At 39.8% G+C, this 19,721-nt stretch overlaps 1 protein-coding gene across 2 annotated transcripts in view; it reads right to left on the bottom strand.

Moving 5' to 3' along the window:
• Positions 1 to 19,721, bottom strand: part of arhgef12b (Rho guanine nucleotide exchange factor (GEF) 12b) — a 58,727-nt gene that overhangs the window by 16,273 nt on the left and 22,733 nt on the right. The window contains exons 6-25 of one of the 2 annotated variants that reach the window (XM_030069094.1): positions 18,427 to 18,665; positions 17,518 to 17,595; positions 17,159 to 17,278; positions 16,910 to 17,035; positions 14,822 to 14,947; positions 14,037 to 14,135; positions 13,162 to 13,272; positions 11,951 to 12,049; positions 11,604 to 11,646; positions 11,162 to 11,267; positions 10,806 to 10,943; positions 9,696 to 9,728; positions 8,919 to 9,033; positions 8,492 to 8,597; positions 7,951 to 8,160; positions 3,967 to 4,117; positions 2,907 to 3,076; positions 2,057 to 2,203; positions 532 to 617; positions 148 to 273 (exon numbers count right to left, since the gene is read on the bottom strand). In XM_030069094.1, the coding sequence (XP_029924954.1) occupies positions 148 to 273; positions 532 to 617; positions 2,057 to 2,203; positions 2,907 to 3,076; positions 3,967 to 4,117; positions 7,951 to 8,160; positions 8,492 to 8,597; positions 8,919 to 9,033; positions 9,696 to 9,728; positions 10,806 to 10,943; positions 11,162 to 11,267; positions 11,604 to 11,646; positions 11,951 to 12,049; positions 13,162 to 13,272; positions 14,037 to 14,135; positions 14,822 to 14,947; positions 16,910 to 17,035; positions 17,159 to 17,278; positions 17,518 to 17,595; positions 18,427 to 18,665 (2,429 nt within the window). The remainder of the gene's footprint in view (positions 1 to 147; positions 274 to 531; positions 618 to 2,056; positions 2,204 to 2,906; positions 3,077 to 3,966; positions 4,118 to 7,950; positions 8,161 to 8,491; positions 8,598 to 8,918; positions 9,034 to 9,695; positions 9,729 to 10,805; positions 10,944 to 11,161; positions 11,268 to 11,603; positions 11,647 to 11,950; positions 12,050 to 13,161; positions 13,273 to 14,036; positions 14,136 to 14,821; positions 14,948 to 16,909; positions 17,036 to 17,158; positions 17,279 to 17,517; positions 17,596 to 18,426; positions 18,666 to 19,721) is intronic. The other variant, XM_030069095.1, reaches the window with a different exon arrangement.

Below are 19,721 nucleotides of genomic sequence, written 5' to 3'. Positions count from 1 at the left end.
TTTCTAGAAAAAGCAACGTACCTCAATGGCTTGGGACTCCTTGCTGGCTCACCTTCTACCACCACATCATCTGAGGTGAGCTTTAGTTCCATACACAAACCACACACATGCTGCGAGGAGATTAAAGTGTACTGTATGTCTGCTTGCCTGCATGAAAGAGGTGAACCTCTGGTCTTTCTTCTGCCTGGTCTTGATGAGCTCCAGCGCAGAGGGCTGGTTACTACAGAAGGTTCCTGCTGCCCTCTTGATCTTCTCCTCTTCCTCCCCACTGAACTGGAATCAGCACACACACACACACACACACACAAAGTTTCCCAGTTCACCACATCTACATCAGTTACTTCATTTGAAAAAAATACAAGAGGGAACATCTCAAAACAATCCTTAAAGAGCAGTTGCATCCATCATCGGGGTCAATGTTAAGCTCTGAAGCCTTTTTCTTGTTTGACTGATTTTTTTTTTACGTTTATTTTATTTTTTTTAACACCACCTATCTGGTCAGCCCCCTGAACTGCACGAGGCTGGTCTTACCCACGCCAGGAGATCCTCTCCGATCTGACCGATCACCGACGTCTCACTCCTCTTCCTGACGGCCGTCATTTGCTCCGTTATAGAAACTGTGAGGTGCAGAGAGAATAAGCTCTGAATTACAAATTATAATGTTTTATATCTCATTGTTGTTGCTAATTCACATCTTTGTCCTTAATTTTTCAAAAGGCTTTTCTTGTGCGCATAAATTTCCCTTAAGAGCAATTAGGGCTTCATTCCTTCATCCACTACACAACACTTTATGCACCATCATGAATTAAAAGTAACACACATGCTCACCTAAACTTCTTACGACATGATTATCAGACAAAAATCAGAATCATGTCATTAACTATGAATCATGTATTCAACCTGCAACTGTTTTTACATTTTTTAAAAAAAATTTTACTATGTCATATTCTAAACCTGAGTAAATTAACTTCATTTCTTTCAAAAACATTATATATTTAAATTAAACCACAGCAGGAAAACTACACTACACACTACACAAAATTAAGAAAAAGAAAACGGCCCCCCCTCCAAAAAAGGAACAGAAAACAAATTGTAAAAATTACAAGAAAATTAGAAAATTTTTTAATTATTAAATTTTCGTTAAAATTACAAGACCCCTCCGCCCCCAAAAAAGGTAATTAAAATAAACTAAAAAAATAAATTAAAACAAAAACAAGTAAAGTACATTTTGTTGAGAGGATGAAATAAAATATTTCCAAACAAAACCATGCCCACGGGCTTCTGGTTTTAAAAGACTTGGCATCTACTCATGATATGTATCAGTGTGCTTATATGACACTTTATGATACTTCAGATCTTAAATATATCTATAATATATGGGGCCTTATCACCCAGGTAAGTCTTTACTCAGTTTGGAAAAGCAATCTGTCCGAAAATGGACATTTTTTTTAAAAAAAACTAACCTAAACTTGAGTTTTGTGGCACTATCATGAACTTCTCATTGCTGCTGACAGCCATATTTACTAGCTAAGATTATGATTATCTGTATTTAACTGTGGCTGTGCTTTATTGGGTAGGGTAGTAAATAAAAAGAGGGAAGAATCAAGTCTGATAGTTCCTGAATCCCAGTACCGGGCGTCGGGTTCTGCCACTTGGTTTCTTGGTTGCACAGTTTCATGCTAACTCTCTTTTTATCTATTACAACCATCTGTCTATTTCAATACCATCTGTATATTTCACATTTCATATCTCATATTCTTAGGTTAGTCTTTATTGTATATATTTAGTCTTTATTGTCTTTATAGTATATACTTCTGCATCTATTATATTCTATTTAACTTTATTTTATTTTAGTTTCTATTGATGCTGCTGTAACATAAGAATTTCCCAGTTTGGGATCAATAAAGTAAATCTATCTATCTATCTATCAAGAAGAGGAGAGAGAAAAACATGCAGCAGGAGGTCAAAAGCTTTGATCAGGATTTATAGCGTGAAACAGGTGAGTTGGTGAGGTGTTTGCGTCCCGGAGGCTCGTGGGACGTGCGGCTGAGCTTACCGTGCAGCTGAATGATCTCCTCCAGGTTGGTGAAGATGTGCTTGATGTCCTCTGGGGGGAGGACACCGTCTCTGTTCAGCCTCTGGTAGAAAACACAGTCCAACACCCTCAGCATGCGCAGGTGGGCACGCTCAGTGTAGAGCAGCTCTAAGGACACACACACACACACACACACACACACACACAAATATGAGGGAATATAAGGTGTAATTAATGAAAATGTGAAAATGTGTCAATTTATTCTCATGATTTGGGGGTCTACCAATACAGGTCAGTGTTGAATATATACTTCATTACTTTCATACTGAAAAAATTGTTCAAATTCTCACAAATTCTTGCCACATTCTCCCTTTGTCCCCATTGCCCCGAGGAAATACAGATTATAACCGATTAGTTCATACTCTCAAATGTGTTTGTTTGCACAGACACATTTTGTTTTCAACTTTATGGACTGAAATCCACATTTGCACTGCTGTGTTCCAGTAGTTTTACAGTATTTTTACTTCATTGTATTTTATTTATTTTACTTATTCATTTATTTTACTGCACTTTTTAGTCTGTTTTTAATGTGGTTTTACTGTTTTATTGTTATGTGTGGCTGTTTTATGTACTGCTATGGCATTGCAATTTCCCTGTGGGGATTAATAAAGTTTCTATCTATCTAACTATCTATCTATCTATCTATCTATCTATCTATCTATCTATCTATCTATCTATCTATCTATCTATCTATCTATCTATCTATCTATCTATCTAGAAGCACAAGGCTGGTTCTTATACTCACAGTAAGACTTCGGCCGTGCTGGATCTTTGCCAGAAATATGAAATATTTCCCGTGTCGGTGACTCACCGTTGATGACTTCCTGCCTCTTGATCTCCTGCGGCGTCAGACTTGCCAGGACGCCTCGGCTGACCAGACGCTGCCAGTTCAGGGGGTCTTCTTCACACTCGACCTCGGTTCCCTGGTCGTCTTCGCTCTGGACGTCAGCCGAACTCACTGCGTTCTGCCCGTCCATCCTACTGCCAGCGGGAGAGGGAGGGAGAGAGAGAGAGAGAGAGAGAGAGAGAGAGAGCTTTGAGTTTTTTTTCTTACATCTGAAAAACTGATTTCTGAGTCATGTAAAGAAAATAATATGCACCCATAATCCCATACATTTTGAAAAGTACATCCCCCCTTTAAAAATAATATTTATGTTACACTTGAGAACTTGTATGTCACATACACAGCCTTTCATTTCTTTTTTTTTGGCTTTTTACCAGAAAAGTCAAATATAAAACATATCTGTTCAGTGAAACGCTCTCTAAAAGATGTCAACAATGAACTCAGTGCTTCAAATAAAGACAATGTAAAAAACAAACAAACAAACAAACAAAAAAACAAACAAACAAAAAAAGATGAATATTGTCTCGCTCACTGAGCAAAAATTGAAATTAAAATTAAATGAAATATAAAACAGAAACAAATGCATTCACTGCCACAGTTCCATGTGAAATATGCCATTGCAAAAACAGGTCCATTTACCAGAACTGGGCATAACTGTACCCTGAGAGGAAGTTTGAAGTGATTTGTGGGAATTGAGCCTGGTTAGTTAGGATACCACTTCAACTTGGCTAATAAACCCTGTCTGTTGTAATTAGAGCTACAGTGACAGCGACTTTACCTTATCTGCACAATGAGGATGAATTTCACAAAATATTTCCATAGTATTATCATTACTATAATTATTACTGCATCTGTTATAATAGTAATGATCATCACTGTCATCATCATGATTCTAGCACTATTTCAAACTGAGCTAGGAAAATTTAAGGTAAAGAAGAAAAACAAGAGTGAAAAATAAGTAATTATTTGTTGCATTTTCTACTTTTAAGGGGATGGAGAGAAAAAGAATAGAAAAGCCCGGAAATACCTGCATGGCTCCTGATCCTCCTCCTGTAACTGGTCCAGGGTGGAGGGGCTGAAGTCAAACTGGGTGCTGGCTGGGCTGGCGACGCCGTCCTGGTGGTCGGTGGACTGGGGGCCCTCGCTCGGTCGGGGCGGGGCAGAGGATGGAGTGAAACCTGCGGAGGGAAGAAGGCAGAGGAGAAGACAGGTCAGACTTACTTCCATGTCTGTCTGTTGTCAGTGTCAAGGTACAGATGAGCAGTTAATATACCACTGGAGGATCAAATCTAGAATGTAATGAAAAATCACTGCAATATTCCTTCCATGACAATCATAGTGCCCTTTTTGTACTTTATTGTACTTTCCGTCTAAGGGCTTTCAGATGTGTCATGTTCTGCAGCCTCAAGCTTTTTTTTTTTTGCCCTTGAATCCCTGATATGAAAAGTATTATTTTGCTGATGTTACGTATTAAAATTGTCTCACTGGCACATAGATTCAAAATGATGAGATTACAACACAGCATAACAAATAATCACTCATACATTTTTTGTATGACAACATCTAAGAGAACCAAATTATAGTGAAATTAAAGGTGCATGATGTATAAATGCTGACGACAACAAAACAAACAAACAAACATGTAATTTATCAGAGAGTGGCGCTGATGACGGGAACCATATGGATTCAACCATCAAACTACATGCTTATTCCACATTTTTTAACAGTTAATTAAAGGGAGCCCCACTTGAATCAATGTTTGGCCACTTTGTACAGTGCAGCTGTAGACTGAAGATGCCCAGGACGTTCCTACAGGACCCCTCGGGGTTCCCAAGCCTCATTTTGAAAACCACTGCTCTAAGGATTTAAAGTATAAGTTGGTAAAGTTATAGTTACCATATTGGGCTTCAGAGGATCTCACAGTAATGGCAGTCTCCTATTGCTATATTATTCATATGATCACTTTAAATGCATCTGGGAAACACAGTAGTGAGTTTACTTTATCAAATATTACAGTACTTTCATTTACTATAGCATCACTACAATAATCCTAAACTCCTCCTGTAGGTACAGTATGCCTACACTGTGGCAGTGAGTTTACAGTAACCTTAAATGTATTTACTTGTATATAATGGTAATAACAGTATTTCCTAATCTCAATATATGTGGCATTTCTGCTGTATCCTTTTGTATTTCTGTGGCTGTGTCATCTTACTGTGCCATCTGCTATTAATTTGCCCAAGAAGGGATTAATGCTGGCTCATTTAAATGTGCGCAGTCTGAGGAACAAGGTTTATGAACTATGCAGTTTGGTTGAATCCAATAATATTCATATACTAGCTATATCAGAGTCACACTTAGACTCATCTTTTGATGATTCAGAGGTTGCTATAAATGGGTACAGTTTGTTCAGAAGGGACAGAGACAAGTATGGAATAAGTTTGGTGATAGAACAACATGCATTGATCACATTTATATTAAAAGGCCGGATTACTGTTCAAAAGCTATATCGGTTCCACTGGGTTGCAATGATCATAACCTAGTTGCAATTGTACGAAAAACTAAGGTACCTACAGCTGGTTCCAGGATTAATTATAGAAGGTCTTATAAAGGGTTTAACCAGGCATTATTTGAGGAAGTGGTCAAGTGTCTGAAATGGTCGGATGTGTGCAGTGAAGAAAATCCAGAAAAAGCACTGAGTGTATTTATGAAGTTATTTATGGAGATAGCTGATAAACATGCTCCAATGAGAAAATGGACTGCTCGGTCAAATAGTGCACCCTGGCTGGATGATGAATTGAGGGGATTAATGGCCCAGTGTAATGAAGCTAAAAAAAACTGCAGATAGAACAGGTTCTATGTCTGATAGACAACATTATTGTAAATTAAGAAATGCTGTGACAAAATTGAATAATAATAATAAAAGGGACCATTATAGGCTTAAAATAAATGATTCTAAAAATGATGGAAAGAAGCTATGGAGAACGCTGAATAACATAATGGGGAGGAATTCAGACATGCATGCCTCTTTCATAGAGACAGACGGTACATTTATTACAAAGCCATATGATATTGCATATCATTTTAATAATTATTTTATAAGTAAGGTGGATAAATTAAGGAATGTCATGTGTAAAATAAATGACAATGAAGCATACAGCATCATTAAAGATGGTATCATTAAGGAAAAGCAGTGCATGTTTGTATTTCACCAGGTACTGGAAGAAAATATTGAAAGATTGCTGATGAATCTGTCTGATGACAAACCTCCTGGTACAGACAATCCTGACTGTAAATTACTCAGAATTTCAGCTAAACATGTATCTAAGCCATTATGTCACACATTCAATAAGTGTCTAGAGTATGGTGTGTGCCTGGAGATTTGGAAAGAAGCAAAGGTCATTCCACTGCCTAAGGATAAAAGATCCACCTTTGATAGTCCTAACAGTCGACCTATAAGCCTCCTTCCAGTACTGAGCAAAATCTTAGAAAAAATTGTATACGTTCAAATCCAAGATGATCTGTCAAGTAATGGTTTGATCACAAGCTACCAACATGCATACAGAGCTGGGCATTCCACAAGCACAGCATTAGCACAAATAACTGATGACTGGCTAAAGTACATGGATGGTGGAAGGCTTGTAGGGGCAGTACTGTTAGACTTCAGTGCTGCTTTTGATGTTATCGATTATTGTTTGTTGCTGAGAAAACTCAAAAGTTATGGTTTTAGTTCAGTTGCTCTTTCCTGGATGGAGAGTTACCTGTCTAGGAGAAAGCAGAGAGTTTTTTTCAATGGAAGCATTTCTGATAGCAGGGAGTTGCAGTGTGGGGTTCCTCAAGGAAGTTCCCTAGGCCCTCTTTTATTTACAATATTCACAAATGATCTACCATTAATATCAAATAAATCTAGTTTGGTTATGTATGCAGATGATTCCACTATGTACAGTGCTGCATCTACTCTTAAAGAGCTAAACGATACATTAAATATTGAACTTAAAGCAGTAGCTGATTGGGTCGCCAAGAACAAACTAGTGCTGAACATAGCTAAAACAAAATGCATGGTATTAGGATCAAGACATATGCTAGACAGTGATCCTCAATCGAGCCTGTCACTTGCCGGAAGGCAAGTGGAACAGGTAAGAGAGGCTAAGCTGCTTGGCATCGCATTAGACCCTAAACTAAATTGGACTAAACACATAAATAATATAGTGACAAAAATGGGAAGGAGCATTGCTATAACTAGAAAATGCTCAAAGTACATACAGCGAAATACTCTGAAAGAAGTGACACAAGCTTTAGTCTTGTCACGCCTTGAGTACTGCCCTGCCGTTTGGTCATCTGCTTCAAAGAAAGACATGCAAAAATTGCAAATGGCTTAAAATAAGGCTGCAAGATCAGCTCTCCGGTGCTCTAAGCACACATATGTTACAGAAATGCACAGAAATCTCTCATGGCTTCCTGTTGAGAATAGAATACATTCTTGTATTCTCACTTTTTTCCGAAATGTTTTAATTGACAAGAGACCACAGCATTTCTATGACCAAGTTGAATATTCATGAGATATACATAACCACATGACTAGACAAGCCAGTTCAGGTCATATTGAACCACCTAAACCAAGAACAGAACTACTTAAATCTACTGTTATCTATTGAGCTATAACAGGAATGGAACTCATTGCCTAATTATATAAAGAATACTACTACAAAATTTAATTTCAAGAAAAAGTTAAAACAACACTTAATGCAAATAAGCCTGTACTAATCCCCAGAGGCAAAAAAAGTTCATGTACTGTACATGATTTTGGTTTATTTCAAATTGATTCTATCTTTATTTACTTGTAGTATCTTTTTCCCTATTTTTATTTAATTATTTAGGAGACTGGTGATTGCATAATTGTTAAATGAATGTTTATGTAATGTTTTTATTTTTTGTGTCGGACCCCAGGAAGACTAGCTTTTGTCTTGACAAAAGCTAAAGGGGATCCTAATAAACAAAAAACAACAATTACTGGAGTCAGAGTCTTGTCCACCGGTGTCTGAGGCCTGACCACATGTGGCGCTGTGTGGGGGTGAGGCAGTGGAGGGCGAAAAGTGGGTGCTGGCATCGGAGCCGTCGCTGGACTGGCTTCCCCGGATTCGACCGGAGGCGGAGGAGTCGGGGTGCTCGGGGATGCTGAGGGCCGGCTGAGAGAGCTGCCTCGGTGACCGCTGCTTACCAACTGCAAGCAAACCCATGCAGAACAATTTCATTAACATATGGAAGTTTCACCACCTTGAGAAGAAAATTATTTAAGATTTTTCAGGGCATGAAAAAAGCACTAAATGTAGTTCTGGTTTGCTACACAAGTGATCTGGCTTCACTCGCCTATTTCGATGCTACGTTCACCTCATATGGGAAGGAAAACAGAGGCCGGGAAGATTTCCAGCCTCTAGCCGGAAATCTAGTTCCTTACTTGTTTGCGAATAGTTAAAACAGATTTGACACGTACCTCGTTGCAATTTAAACTGTGTTTTACCGACATCATTTGTTTGAATTCGTCTTCCACTCACATGACATGGAATCACCCCTGCTGGGTCGCCGAGGCTGGCCGAGGATGTTGGGAAAGCGGGGCTTCTTCACCTTCTCCTCTCCCTCCTTTTCAGGCTTGATGCTCTTCTGCTTGTTGGAGAAGAATTACGCACATTGAATTTCTTCGATAGTTTCTTAGGAATATTTGGGGTCACACTTTCCTGAAGTGCATTGTGATCCATCGCAAGCAGATTATAAATGCATCAGGAGTATGAATAAACTTGTCTTACATATAATCGGACAATATCATGTACCCACAATGTCCTCACAGTGCATTTTTGTCTTACAGTGTCTTATCATCATGTCAAGAAAGGCATTACAAAATGTTTCTCTTGGTAACAACCAACTAAGCAACTTAATTCATATGCTTGTGTGTGTGTGTTTGTGTGTGTTAAAGTGGGATCCCACCTTGATTTTGGGTAGGAAGTTAATGCGAGCTCTTTTTGGTTCGAGGCTGCGAGGCTCCTTCACTTTCACCCCAAGGTGCTTCATATAGGTAAGGATCACATACTGCATTGTAGTGCTGCGACACAACACGACAGACGGCGAGGGAATCATCAAACACACTGTGATCAAATCTAAAGGTTTCTGATACTCAGTAAAACAGAATCAGAATCAGAAATACTTCACGGATCCCTGAGGGGAAACTGTGTCAGTTGCAGTTGCTCAGCTTCTCAAGAGAAGAATGAAATTAGAAGAAACAGAAAAAGAAATGGGAAATGTAGAAATGTGTGCCTTCGAAATTTGTAAAAAAAAAAAAAAAAAAAAGGATGTGCATTATGTCTAAATATGTGCATTAATCCTAAAAAACATTACAACAATAAATACAGAAATAGAAATTGAGCATATGCAAAAAGTATACCTATATACACTATATATACACAGGGATATTGCACTGTTGAATTGCTGTCAAGTCCCTCAGGTATAAATTATTGCACAGTTAATATAACAGCAAACTACTAGCTCTAATGGTAATAACATTTATGTGGCAATACCAGCAGCAGTAGCAGCAGAATCAATAGTAGTAGTAGTAGTAGTGTGGTACTACCAACAGTAGCAGTAGTAGTACTGGTTGTACTTGTGTTTTGCCAGTAAAGCCACTGTGGATGAGCTCATGTGGAAGTTACTGTAACTGGATCAGAGCCACAGTTAAAGGAAATGTCAAAAAAAAATCCCTGCTCTTACCACTTTTCTTCTTCTGTGGGCTGTGACGTCAACCTGCAGCCAACAAAGAGACACTGTCAGTACATACAAACACACACACACACACACACACACACACACACAAACAGACAAACACATGCCCATACACACAAGGACATTGAAAACAAATGGAACCAGTCAGACTAAACTGGGTGTAACTCATGTTTTTGGAATAGTAACATAAAACATAAAAGATGCATAACACAAAAGCTTGTCATTTAGAGGAGCAGTAATTTCCCTGGTGCTGGACCGGAGCCTGGAGACAGGCTGCTGCAGTGAGTGACTTTACGTAATGACAGGCTGCTGTCTCGCTGCAACGCGCCGAACTGCCGACAGACCCGCTCACTGACACTGTCGTTTCCTGTTTAAAGCAAAACTGATCTTTAAGGGGGCATGGCATTCGGAAAGGTTCCTGGTCCGATCCCTAGAGTGTGTCTCTAGGGATCGGACCTTGAGCAAGACGCTGAACCCCTAACTGCTCCTGATGGGCAGCTTGGCACCTTGCATGGTAACCTCAGCCATCAGTGTGTGAACGGGTGAATGTGTACTAGAAAAGTGCTAAAGGAATGCAGTCCATTAACCAGTTACCATTGAGTAGAGTGCTGGGTTGTATGGTTACCTGGGCGTGGACCTGGGAGTCCACATAGTGGTGAATTATCCTCATTAGTCGCTCTGTTTGTGTTTGTTTATCTACTAAAAGTGTTATTTTGGGAGCCGTTTTGCTATGGAAGTGAATGGAGAGACAGAAATCCAGTTTTGTGGATGGATTAGAAGCCAGAGGGAGTAAAGAGTAACTAATGAGGACATTTCACCACCTCATATCACACCCAGGGACCTACATAACCCAACACTACCAATTTTGCTTTGAATTGAATTCCGAGCAAAATTTGCTTGGAATTGAGTTGGATTATTATTACTAAATTAATGATGTAAGGGAAAAGGGCAAACAGCAGTGTCCACTTCAAGGTAGTCAGCTGCTACCATCACCAAGTACCAGAGAAGAGGAGGTGGGCAGGTCTGGGGTTCAATTCTGTAGTTCTGGTTAGGCACTAATGTTGCAAAGTGTGTGTGTGTGTGTGTTCCGGTACTTACAGGATGTCCTCTATCTTAGAGATGATGTGTTCGGCACAGGAGCATTCCCTCTCTGAGGCCATTTGGTCTTTTCCTTTCTCCGAGTCAAGCTTGGACAACTCCTCCTCTGCTAGAGTCAGACCCATGCTGCGCTTCTGTCTGCATGCATGCACGCAAGTACACACACACACACACACACACACACACACACACACACACGCACATGCATGCACACACGCAAACAAATAACATGTATTCCCATGATTAATGAGGCAACATGCATATATTCTACAATAAACCTGTAACACATGAACATGAACATTTGCAGGATCTAGTGTGAAAGTGAGTGTGTGTGTGTGTGTGTGTGTGTGTGTCACCTGAAGTCCTCCAGGTTCCTGTGAAGGTCTGGCAGGAGTGCATCCTGTAACACTTGGGTGTACTGTTTACAGAGCTCCTCTGGGATTAACTCGAGCCTCCGCCGCTCTGCAAACACACACACACACACACACACACACACACACACACACACAGGGGGAAAGCAGACAGCTTGAGAACATCTTATTACACATCTTGCTTTCTGACTGATAAGAGGAACTGTTAAGAGGAAACTCTAATTTTATTCATATTCCAGCTGAAGAGCTTGTGATCCCTTCTCTTTGTGGTGATGATGAGGATACCCTTACAAAGAGCAGTGCCAACAAAACTATCAAGAACTCAAGCTGTGGCTGATGTCTGGAAATTACATATTAGCAGTAAGAATCATTTTAATATAAAAAAATAGCAATAATTAGACAATAATTAAAGACTGTGGTGTCTTACCCAGTTCAGTTGCAATGGACTCAGGAACGGGTACTTTAAGATTCTGGAAAAGACATAAGGAAATTTTTAAAGACGCTGAGAGTCATATCAACAAATATATCAACAGTAAGTAAAAGTAAAAAAAAAAGTAAAAGTCAATGCTCAAAGGCTGCAGAAGATGAGGAATTTAATGGTCTTCTGCAAAAGAAAAAGATAGCAGTGGCGAACTGGAAAGGGGATTCTGTGCGGCGACGTGGATTAAAAAATGAATGATTTGATAAAATGCAAGAGGAAGTGAGAGACATGGGAGGAACAAGGAGGAGAGAGTTAAAGAGAGAGGAATGTGGCTGAGAAAGAGAGGAACTCACTGCTGCCCGATCCATGAAGAGTGAATGGAAGTCGATGAAGAGGCGTCGACTTTCTTTAGAGCTGGTTTGCTTGTGCAGGTCGGCGTAGAGATAGCACAGCTAAGAGAGGGCGGACAGAAAGGACTTACAGGACTGTGCCATGGTCAGAGAATATGTTTTTTTTTCCCTTTCATCCTTTGGCTACAGATCAATTTATATCATTTGAGTAACAGGAAAGCTGAACTCCATCCATCACCACAACAGAAAAATGAATTTTCTCTTGATCAAAAAAGGGCATTCCACATGGCTCTATCTTTGGCACACTCTTCTTTATGCTGATGACACTATATTGTATGCCACGGGTTCCTTTCTAAGCCATTTTCTAAACTGCGACAAATGTGTATTGAGTATTAAGTATATTCCGGTAATCTTGGTATGTATAAACTAAATGGTAACCTACTTGATTTGTACAATCCCAAAAATACCTTGGATTGAAGCTATACATGTCATATGAATTTGATCCATATGCAACAGCTTATACAAAAACTAAGGTGCAGAACCAAAGCATCCCTATCTTTTGAAAAGAGAATAAACCGTGCTACCTTGCATCTCAACTGTCTTCTAAATACAATATTTGCTACCAGAGCACAGGAATGTTTAGTTTAATTAGTTTAATCGGTTTCCGCAACTGTACATCATACAAACAAAACCAACTGCAAACCGCTCTGAAATTAGAATTTCATGCCCCCTCAATGATTTTAAAGCAATGACATATCACATTTTCTATGATGTTTTTCATATTATCAATATATTTTATTTTTTTAATGAACGTATAATAAAAGATGCAACTGAGTTTCTGATTTTTTTCTAAATTGATGAATTATATATATATATTTTAAACTTCACATACATATTTTGAGAAATACGTCTAAATCTCAAAGTGCCTACATGCTTAAATAAGCAAGAAACAGGAGTGACAAAAGAGTAGGATTAAGGCATGGGAGAAAACATCACCAATGCACTCCTCCAACATGTGATGTGAGTGATTATGCTTTACAATTTCTGCCCCACAGGACAAACTTAAGACTCAGTAGTGCATGCAAAGGACTCATACTGCTGTGTACACTAGAATACTGACATATATGGATAGAAAAAATAATAATACGCAAACATGGAATGTGTGGTGTACCTTAGATGGTGTATTGTGAGTCTGTGTGTGTCTGCATATGTACCAGAGGTGCAGGGTCGAACTGTGAGACAACATGATGGAGGAAGGCTGCGAGGTGAGCTGGCCGAGATTTCAGCAGCTCCATACTCTGGAAGCAGCTACACTGACCGTTGATCTGAACAACAGAGATTTGGATTTGTTAGAATCTTTGGCAGGACATTCACAGATGAAATCATCAGCTGGGTTTTCATCCAAGTATTTTAATGAAAATGATGATGCATCAAATTAGAGACACTAAAAGGAAATGGAAAATTGTGATGAAACTGCCCTTTCTTTCAGTGGTATGAGAAAGTTCCTGCTCTCTCTTGATAAACAGTGCAGGGCTGTTGTTAAAGTATCTGTCCACAGCTTCTGACTTTGACATAACTGGACAAAAAGGGATGATGCATCTCAGTGCGGTGGTCCAATGTTTAAAAAAACATTCATTGGGTAAGGGCACTGTAATTAAAGGTCAAAATCTTAAACTCAAATGTGCTATTTCAGATGACACTCCTCTGCTTTGGCATTTTAAAATGTACACACATTGGCCTGATTGTAAAAGGTCAAAATTTTACATTTTTAAAAGGCCATAACGGATACAGCAGTGGTCTGGTTTAGAGGAAACTTGCATCATGTGCTTGACTGTCTCAGCTGTTGCCTGCATGATTTGCAGAGGAGAACATGTTTTGTTTCCTTGGCCAGTTCAAATACACAAAGTCAACAAGGAATAGGACTTGTTCACAGCACCTATTGTGACACTCACTGGAGAGGGTGATGGTACACTTACATGGAACGAAACTTGACCTGATGTCATTAGTGACACCTGTGTTTATCTTTCCAATTCACATCAAAATGGCAGCTTTTTGTTCAATTTGCTACTCAAAGGAGAACTCAAAGTACCTGCTCTTGTTGTGTGTCAAAGTAGTCGTCCTCTGCTCCAATGATCTGTGGATTGAGATGGCAGGGAGGGCCACCCACAATGCACTGGGCACTGGAATCCTAAGTGGCACAGTCAGGGTTACCTTCATTAAAAGACAAACTCACACACCTACACATGCACATGTGCACATGCAAACCAGGTCTCTCTCACTGACAGGCAGGATATATTCATTGGTACCACTTTACAGTAACAGTACAACAATTAATGTTAGTTAATGCCGTGATGGTTAATTAACTGTTAGTTAATGATTATTATGGCATTTACTAATGTTAATAATATCTTCAATAACCCTTAAATAAGATATAAATTAATACCTTAGCATGAACAGCATTAGTACATGATTCTTAGACACATTAGTTAACAGTTAGTTAACTGTTACTTAATGTTTATTACCTGCTACTTAATGTTTATTACAGCATTAACTAACGTTAATTGTTGTACTCTTATTGTAAAGTGTTACCTATTCATCCTTATATATAAGCATGGGGGCATAGGAAGGAAATAGTTTTTGGTGAGCTAGTTTTCATTTTTCCTGATTTTTTACTTTCCCCAAAGGTCCTAAAGATATGTGACTATTTACTGCTGTTAAATGTTGCAACAAAATATTACGACGAAAACAATAATCCTACAAAATCAAACATGAGTGTTGCTACTGAGTACAAAATTTTAATCAACCAACAGTGAGGGCCGTAACCCAGAAGTACAGCTGTATTCGTGTGTGTGTGTGTGTGTGTGTGCATCTCACCAGGTCAGTGGAGTCCTCAGTGTCCGGCGATGGGCAGAAGTTGAGGCCGTCTTGGGTGCTGATCTTCGGGCTCTGGCAGGGTGTCTCTTTTTGGCCAGCACTTTCTAGAGGAGGACTGCTGGGCATCTGAAACACACACACACACACACACACACTCATATATAAACACACCAGCACAGCACTTATGCCAAATTGATTGTTTAGTCTGGTGCTGAATACTGGGAAATACCCAGTCTGTAAGTTTGAAACTAGGAGCCTATTAACACTATTTATAGAAACGGTGACAAGAGAGAGACTTCATTTTTGGGAATGAAGCTTCACAGGCTGTGCTCTAGGAAAGGTACATTTGATTTATGCACAGTTTGAACTGTTACTGAAAAACAAGTCCGGTAATCAAGGGCATTCCTGAACAGCAGCATGTTGGCCTTGAAGAAGAGAGGTATTACGACTATAGTGCCCGACACACCAACACCGCTGGAGCTGCTCGAAACAAGGCACTAAACTGCAAACTTGTCTTAAAACCTGCGAAAGCACACACTCTGTCACTGGGGAAAGCATAATCCAGCAAAATGATACTAATTCTAGTTACCTTGTGAAAATTAGTTAAATCTAGTTATCTTCATCAAACTACTCTATAGTGCTGTAGGGGCACAATTCTGTGTCAGATTTGCTTGAGTAAGTATCTGTATCCAAAAGTATCAAGGAAAAGGCTTTAGATAGTGTTGAAAATTTCATCTTATCTTTTCTTAGTTCAATTATCAACTATTTGAATAATCAGAAGAATACTTTGCACACCTATTTCATGAGACAGATGCTTAGGAGAGGAATGAGTGGTTAAAAGTTAGACAGCGTGCGTGTCCAACACTCCTCAGGCTGCCTTTACACCAAGCTTTTTTTTTTTTTCTTGGAAGCACCACGGAGAACTCTGTAGTTATTTTCAGTGGAACGGTGAGGTGCTTCCGCAATGTGCACACTCAAAAGCTGAAACCCACGTGTGGGTCGCCCTGGTGGCTCACCATGTAGAGTGTGTACCATGTAAAAATAAGCATAAGCTGGGTTCAAATCTGGTCCGGACCCTTTTCTGCATGTCATCCCCGCTCTCTGCATTGTCTTTCCTGTCGTTCTCCACTGTGACCGTCGGGTAAAGTGAAAATTCCCCAAAAAATAAGCTTTTAAAAAAAAAAAAAGGCAGAAACCCACTCTCCTTTGGCATGGGGGACATTTGTTGATGTATTCAACTGAATGATGGAGGAGAAGGTTATCCTCGCTTGTCTTTGGCCTTGCGGTGCACCTGGCAGAGCACGGCCTTACTGTCGCCCTTGAGAGCAAACACCGCAAGACGGCCTGTTACTGCTGGAAACTCATACTAAACCTTTCATGGACAGCTAAAGGATAATTCCTGTTGCTGTCACTTGATGTTCGGGTGGCTCTCTGACCTGACAGGACTCTAAGAACAAGGTGAAACTGGACCGCAGGGTTTGGCTCTCTGGTGAAAAATGACAACAAACCAGAAAGACTGCTCTACAACCCCCTGTCTACCACGAGTATTGGCATGGCTAACAATAATAATAATAATAATAAAAAAACAAGGTATCTACAGTTTTCTTCACAAACATTTTGGACCAAGTCTTAGCATTGCAGCAAGGAATGAAAAATATTGGAAATGCTGTACAAATATGCAGACCACGCCCACAAAAAAATCCATTCCAACTCTACTGATGAACTGATTGATTTCACATTATGTGACCATTTACTGTTAACCTCACATCGCTGAACCGAATTTGTTTACCTTTACCGTTTTGGGATTTCTTGCCCGCAAAGCACCTTTTAAAGTGGAACTACCCACTAAGGTAGTTCATATTCCTGTTCCATCATTACATTCCTGAGCTCCATGTTAACTGGAAGCTGTGTGAAATTTCTTCACTTAACGAAGCCCTAGTCTCATTTGGAGTCTTGCTTGCTTGAACTGGCAGCATCCGCTGATGCAACACACACACACACACACACACACACAGAGGGTAAACGGCTGGCATACACTGGGCAATGTGGTTCGCCACTTTTACTGTTGTGGTTTGTCGTTATACCCACAGAGTTAGTGTTGGTCGAGGGCCTGTCGCTGCTGCTGTCAAGCCGTGAGGAGGCGGCCTGTTCCCTGGGAGGAAGCCCGCTGTCTCCCTCCTCATCCTCCCCCTCCCTGGACCCTGGGGCGCTGTCCTGAAACATACACACATATGAATCCCTTACACACACACAATGTGTTCATGCTCTTAGCACTGACACAAGTGGCTAAAGTAGTGTGTGTGTGTGTGTGTGTGTGTGTGTGTGTGTCTTCAGTACCTGCGGTGCCCCTGTAGTCTTGTCGAGCTGGTCCTGCAACTGTGCAATGCGCCTTTTAGCTTCCTGGATCTCCTTCAATAGTTGAGGTCGTGGGTTTCTGCCGTGCTCCTCCTCCTTTGCCTGATCATGTAAATGCAGATCACGAAACAAAGAATACCACAGTGGTATTTATCAAGACCACATACCATATACACAATACAAGACTGAGGGTTAAATTTAGTGCAGTTCAAATCAAGAAGTATCGAGATTTTTAGAATATGCAACAGTATAATGACTGGATTTTGACAGAAACCACAATAATTATTATAGGGATATCTATACCTCTCTCTCTCTCACACACACACACACAAAATACACACCTGTAAGTCCTGCTGCTCCATGGTTAGTCTCTTCTGCAGGGTGTCGGCTTTCTGACTGTACACAGTGCTGTTCTCATCCTAGAAAAAGAAGGGGCACGATAAGCCAGAATCGTTTGTGATAGGGTGAAAAATACTTTCTTATTCCTCTAAGCAAAAATTAACCCACACACGTCACGGTGATAAAAGTGTTTGAGGACAAGTTTAGCTCTGAAGTGGGAAGCGGGTATAGTTATAGAAACCAGATGGAAAGTGAAAAACGGAACGAGCAGACGTCTTCTAAATAAATAAATGGGAAGTGGCGGATGACTTGGCGATACAGTTTGGGGCTGTTGGGGTGATATGCGCTTGTTTGACGGGGAAGTGATCCGGGCGGCACACGAGGACCGGGACTCACACGGTGACGTTTGGCTGCATTTTGATGAGGTGTTTTGTCCTTTTCTTAACCATTTTAGGTTCAATTCAAAACAAGCACTTCATTTGTGCTGAGATGAAGCCACACCGGTGCAGGTTACCTCACTGGGGCCGCTGTGACCAGTGGTAAGCCTACAGTCGCCGGTGAGGATGCTCATGAATAGGACTAATCAATGATCTGCTATTTAGGCCTATTCTTCACTGGCAACGATGCAATCAAATTAAAACATTGATTTTGGGGTGGGGTGTAACATTCCTCTTTTAATCTTTTGATTAAATTGACCAGACTCAATACTGCAGGGTTCAAGAGTCTGACTCTGCAGGATCAGAAGCCAGGACCTCCTTGGTGTGAGGAGATAGCGCTAACAACTGTGTCAGCATCCATCGATTTTATTCACAGAAGCAGATCCGTGTGTTCTCTAAGATAACTATTGGGTTTTTGGATCAGGATGTGTAAAGTTCTGCTTGCCAGATCTCGCTTCCCTCCTCCAGCCTTACCCCATGGGACAGAGGGGGGGTGCTGTGGTCCTGAGGGCTGCAGGAGGTGCTGCTGGTGAAGGGGCAGCCTTGCTCCCCACCGGACAATGCAGGTGAATGGGGCGCTGAGAGAGGGGAGGACAGGCTGACCTCTCCCCCTCCTTCCTCCTCCTCCTCCTCCTGCTCCTCTTCCACCCCCAGGGGGATCTGAGGAAGCCCCGGCGGCCTCCCCAGCACCGTCAGAGCCACATAGGAACCCGCTGCCAGAGGGACGAGCCATGGGAGTGAAATGTCAGAATCAGAATCAGAATCAGAATCAGAATACTTTATTGATCCCCAGGGGGAAATTACTTTTTGTTACAATAACAACTCCCACTCCAAGTGTACAAGTTAAAAGAGCAAATAGTCAAGAAAAATAAAGAAAGGAATATAAATATAAATATAAATATATATAGAATAATAAAAAGAAAAGAAAAAATATATGTACAAGTGCAAACATGGACAGGAGTTATTGCACTATAGGTTATTGCACATAAGTATGGTATTGCCTGAGAGGCAAGAAACATAAATAAAAGTTACATTTAAAAGAACAATTAAAGCCAGTTTGTTAAGGAAATATAATGAAATATGTTAGTTATGTTTGATTGTCATAATCATTGTCATGAAAGGTATAGCAGCATATGTATATATAAAAAAAAAAATAATAATTAAAAAAATGGACAGTTGAACGTTTTAATGGTATAAATTGAATATTATATTTTAATTTTGTTTATTTAGTTGTTGTTGTTTTAATTTAAGTGCTCTGCAAATTGATTTTTTGGGATAAAGGGGCAGATTAAATAAGATTATTCTTCTTTCTGCTCCCTTTCATTCAAGATTTGGGAATGTTGTGTTTATAGTGTATTGTTTTTTTGTTTTGTTTTTCAATGAATTAAATAAAATAAATAAAAAATAAAAATAAATGAATGAATAAAATAAAAAAAATAAAAATAAATGAATGGATAAAAAAAGAAAATAAAGACACAATAACGCTCATGTTGGGTTCAACATTTTTTTTTTTTTTTTTTTTTTTTTTTTTTTTTGTCGTCGTCTGCATTTTCCAAACCTGATACTGAAAGACACCCATGTTGAAGATCGCATTACCGAAGCTGGCTCAGGTAATGATTAAGGTTACATTTGCTAACATAATGGGAAGGGATGCAATTCCAAACCACATATAACAAATATGTAGGTGGAAATAAACCAGAAAACCAGAAACCAGAAAATGTGTCAGGCAGTTTTGACATATTTGTTAAAAACAGATTGTCAGGGTGCTC

This window comes from Myripristis murdjan, chromosome 14 (assembly GCF_902150065.1).
Source record: "Myripristis murdjan chromosome 14, fMyrMur1.1, whole genome shotgun sequence".
NCBI lineage: Eukaryota > Metazoa > Chordata > Actinopteri > Holocentriformes > Holocentridae > Myripristis > Myripristis murdjan.
The sequence above is the reverse complement of the archived record's forward strand: the minus strand, read 5'-3'. Positions and strand labels throughout refer to the sequence as shown.